The following is a 4,778-nucleotide window of genomic DNA, read 5'->3' as shown; positions in this document are numbered from 1 at the left end:
GGAGCTGGGGGGGTCTTAAAGGCGCCGCGGCAGCGCAGGGGCGTCTTAAAGGGACCGCTGGGTGGGGAGCAGCCAGGGCGGAGCGGCCGTGCCCTCGGGCCTCGCCGCCCGTGGGGGGCCCCGGGTGGGTGTCGCGGTGCCGACCTGGGCCGAGGAGCGAGAGGGAGCCGGGGCTGGATGCCTCCAGAGAGGGGAAGTTGACGCACCAGGCTAAGAATAGCTCAGGGAGGGGAAGCGTGGACAATGCTGTCGCGAAAGGTAACCTTTGTTTTGCGCGTTTCTCTATCGGTGTTTTGTCAGGAAATCAGCCTTCCCGGCGAGATTAGCTCGGYTCCTCGGGAGGCTGCGCGTGGCAAAACCGTGTAGTAGGTGCATGTGCAGCGCTTAGGGTGGTGCCTGCTCAGCGCGTTATCGCCTTCGCGCTCTGGTTATGTTTCAGCTTCTGATGAAATTGCAGCCAGAAGCGGAGGAGTCCGTGAACCTTTCCTTGATCAGTACGTCTGCCTCGTAGAGGCTCCCTCAAGAAGCTGCTCAGACCAGGAGGGGGAAAAGAAGAAAAAAGCTGTCGGCTGTCAGAGAGCACACCCTGTCCCGCAGTGGGGCGAGGAATTGGGAAGGCTAGAGGAAGCTGCTGTATGTGGACTTTTTGGACAGTAAGTCACATGGATTTTTATGTAGCTGTATGAACAGTTGCAGTTCAGAGGAGGAAGGGGTACTGGAGGGTGGAGGTTTTCTTTGGGGGTATGGTTTGTTGCTTCTTGAGATTTGTATCTTTACTTGGACTCTGCTGGCCATCTTCTGGTGTATTAGGAGTTTTAAGAGAAAAACAAAATCATCCCAAACCCAAAATTTTGAATGTTCTTTAGACTTTTACCTTGTTGTTTTGTGATAACCTGAACTCTTAAGTCTTTGCTTTATTTCGCTTGCTTAAAAGTGGGGCAGAGGAAAGACAAACCCAACCAACCTGTTGTGTGGAGAATTAATCGGACTTTTTTTTTTTTTTTTAAACCTTCCACCTGTTTTCTTCTTTCCTCCTTCAGAAATGCTTTCTCTGAAGAAATATTTCACTGAAGGCCTCATCCAGTTCACCATTTTGCTCAGCTTGATAGGCGTTCGTGTGGACGTGGACACCTACCTGAACTCGCAGCTCCCCCCTCTAAGGGAAATCATTCTCGGCCAGAGCTCTGCTTACACTCAGACCCAGTTTCACAATCTGCGCAACACCTTGGATGGATATGGCATCCATCCAAAAAGTGTAGACCTGGACTATTATTTCACAGCTCGCAGGCTCCTCAATCAGGTGAGGGCCCTGGACAGGTTTCAAGTGCCCACCACCGAAGTCAATGCCTGGTTGGTGCACAGAGACCCTGAGGGCTCTGTGTCCAGCACCCAGCCCAGCACCGGCATCACCCTCGAGAACGGCAGCGGCCTGCAGGATGGGACCAGCCCTGACAATGGCGTGAGGGAGAGYGGAGCTGAGCAGGGATTTGGTGAAGAACTGGAAGACTTGGGAGCGGTGGCGCCTCCAGTGAATGGAGACCTGACCAAAGAGGTAGGCAGAGCCTTCTTTCGTGTGAGATGTGTGGCAGGAAAGAAAGGGAGCCCTGTGAGGGCTCAGGGAATAGTCTGGCTTTTGCGTGTTTGGTATCCATCAAAGCCTGTGAAAGTGAGCAGGACTTTGTGCATTGTGCATGCTTAGCACTTTGGAAAAGTGGGCCCCTGCTTGTGAATGGCATGGCACTGAATTGAGCTTTAGCTAGAGGGTTCTTGGTGTATGTGTGGTTTGTTTGTTTGGGTGTTTTTTTTTTTTTTACTTGTTTTATTTTTGGTCTGAATGTAGCAGCGAGAGGGGGTGAAAGGGTTGGGATCAGTATTTCAACCTGTGCCTGTAGCTTTGTGTTGTGAAACCGATAACACTGGGAAATAAACAGGAGCATTGAGTAACAGCCTTATCCCAGGTGTCGAAGGGTTGGTTGGGTTACTTGCGACTGGAGTTCATCCAGTTGATGTTTATTGCTTGGGTTTTCATCAGAGAGGGGTGGGGAGAGGTGAATTGGAAAGTGGTTTATTTTTCTGCGTGAGCATAACCTTTCAGATGCTGTGATGCAATCAAGTTCTGGCCCCCAGTAGCTGCTGCTCTCTTTCCTTTTTGGCGTTGGTTTCTTTGTCAAGACATGTTCAGCCTCAACATCTCCCTGACCATGTTGTGTTGATGTTAGTGCTGAATTCCAGTGTAAGGTGCTTCTAGCGCTGCTGTTGTTTCTCATAAATTGTTGAGGTCTGAGCTCAGACAAGCTGCTAAGGAGGCTGGGCGTGCAAAGAGCTGAATTCGACTCCTGTGATCCCCTGTCTCCTGTAACGAAGCCTAGRGGTGGCTCTTTGGAACAAGAAGGTGGGGAACTTCGCAGGCAGCTGTCTTGAGATGCCTTGAGTTTTTGTCATGTGGTTTCTGCACAGCAGCAGGCAGGAAATCGTGTAAAGAGAGAGGATTATGTTCATGTAGGAGAGACAAAGAGAATGACTGTTTCAGATTTAGTATTTACCGAGTATGGGCTGATGCCGTAGGCAGCGTGGATGGTGCCTAGGTTGTACTTGCGGGAAGCCTTGCCCTGTCCGCTAGGATCTCCTAGCTCCGGAGGTGAAGAGCGCGTTGGCAGTGTTGAGACCGTGGAACTGAGTGTCAAAGCCCCCTTTCTGCCTGCAGCCAGCGCTTCGTGTGACCTTGGGCGCCTCAGTAAGAGGAGCTGCTGTAGGAGGATCTCAAAACACAACACTAACGTTCACAAATTCAGCTTCTTCCCTGCCCAGTGAGAGAGGTAATTCTCTGTTTTGGGAACGGGGAAGAATCTGATGAAATGCTTTGTCCAAGGTCATACGCAGCCTGTGGAAGACTTGGTTATTTTTCCCCTCTGCCTTGTGTTCTAGGCTGAGGATGTTGAGTGTGGAGAACCTTTGAAAATATGACATATACTGCTTCCACTGGGCAGGTGTTTTAGAGGAATCGAGATTAGATTTTATAGAAAACTCTGTTGCAGATTCGAATGGCAGTAGGTCAATAACTGCTGTTTTGCAGAGGCCTGCTTATCTGTGTCTTTAAAATACAGTCATGCATTAAATACCATTCTTACTGCAAGAGGCCCATATGCAGGATGCAGTGACCCTGCAACAAACCTGGCCAGCTCACACTGGATTTGCTAGGAGTGAAACTCCTGGATAATCTAGGTTATGCCGTGTGGAAAGCACGCTTGTCTGTATTGCAGTTTCAGTCCAGTTGCTGCTTTAGGGAAGGGTGGGGAAATCTTCATTCGTACCTTCTCCGATCTGCTTGTTCAAGTGTCCGTGTTCTTCCAGTCCCACTCTGCCCTCTTGAGTTTCTTCTTTTCCGTCTTTCCCACAAACTCCTGTCTTAGACAAGAGGGGAGGGTATTTTTAATTGCACCTGCCTGGTGTGCCGCGATCACTTGGGGCACAGCACCTTTCTCACTGCTCCGTGAGGCGCTGAGTGCCAGGAAATCCTGCCTGCCGACCCCGCCTCCGAGCGCACACGCACGTCACATCTCCCGGTGCTCCCCCGGGGCCAGCAAGACCGTACTTGCTGCTGATGTGACGCTTCAGAGCTTGCAGTCCTATTTCAAGGCATCACCCAAGCGCTATTTTTTCACCTTTGTCTGGAACCTTGACTCCCCGCTCTCTCGCTTGGCTGGTAGATGCCGGGCAGCTCCAGGGCCTTTCCACCAGGGATGTTTTGTGCTATGCAGCTCGCAGCAGATRCTGCCTCTGGAGTGCACCTGCAGGGCTGGATCCTTCCCGAGTTCGATAGGAGCAGACGGGGAGATGATATGCAGATGGCTTTAGGATAGGGGTATAAATTTTTCCATGACTTCTCCTGGCACTTAAAATGTTGCAACACTATTCAGGTCATGTGGGCCAGACACGACCTTGCCCTTGGAATAAGTGTATTATTTTGGAAGCTAGAACTTACCCTTGGGTATGATGCAGGGCTCTCGTAAGCTTTGCAGCTCAGATGGGGATTGAAGAAGGGTTCTGGCTGAGAGCTTGAGGGTCATCCCCAAAAAACAAATGATTTTTTTTTTTCCTTGGGATGCCTGCTTCTGCTTGTCATGTTGCTGTTACCCTAAAGACAAGGATATTTTTTTGATCCCAAATTATTCGGTTATTTTTCTCTGCAGCATTGGGGGAGGGGGGGAGGAATCGTTGTCCTCTTTGGAAAGACCAGTCCTATAGCGTTTCCACAACAAGAGGATAAAAATACATGGCAGTGAAACATATGATGAGCTGCTGGTGCTCGGTATTATCCCAGTATGACAAAGCTTCCCTCCAGCCAGTGCTGTGGTAACGGAGCATTAGCACAGGGATAAGATCTCCTTACACTTGGCTGTGCCCTCCTACAACAGTCTTGTTTACAGCCAGTTCCTAGGGACAGCGAGCAGATAGAGTGACCGGCCCGGGACGTGCTGTTTCTATTAAGCTTAAAAGCGAGGGGGGGGTTAGCGAGATTTCTGCCTAAACTCCCTCAGCTCYGAAGAGCGAGGGAATATCTCTGTCAGTCGACTGGAGTGATTTGTAGGTTTAACTGGGCGTTTTTTTCCTTCTAGCTTGGTTTTCCCATTTGAGACGCGGTGTCGAAACAAGGGAATGAACCAAGGTCATTCTGGCCTTCCGTTTAACTGCCGAGATAGTTGTTCCTCCTTGGGGTTTATATCCGCAGCTCTTCTGAAGCTCTTTTAACAAGAGTCCCTCCTTTGAAGGGCTGCTCG

The 4,778-nt window shown here is 50.3% G+C and overlaps 1 protein-coding gene across 2 annotated transcripts in view; it reads left to right on the top strand.

Annotated features, from left to right (window-relative positions):
* Positions 1-130: 130 nt before the first annotated feature.
* NFE2L1 (nuclear factor, erythroid 2 like 1) overlaps positions 131-4,778 on the top strand; it is a 10,445-nt gene continuing 5,797 nt past the window's right edge. Inside the window, exons 1-3 of one of the 2 annotated variants that reach the window (XM_026071873.1) lie at positions 131-258; positions 440-653; positions 1,041-1,552. In XM_026071873.1, the coding sequence (XP_025927658.1) occupies positions 1,043-1,552 (510 nt within the window). In that variant the 5' untranslated portion in view covers positions 131-258; positions 440-653; positions 1,041-1,042. Of the gene's footprint in view, positions 259-281; positions 654-1,040; positions 1,553-4,778 lie in introns of those variants that run through there. The other variant, XM_026071875.1, reaches the window with a different exon arrangement.

Source organism: Apteryx rowi, unplaced genomic scaffold, assembly GCF_003343035.1.
Source record: "Apteryx rowi isolate R43461 unplaced genomic scaffold, aptRow1 scaffold_331, whole genome shotgun sequence".
Taxonomy (NCBI): domain Eukaryota; kingdom Metazoa; phylum Chordata; class Aves; order Apterygiformes; family Apterygidae; genus Apteryx; species Apteryx rowi.
This window is presented reverse-complemented; position numbering and strand designations above follow the sequence as displayed.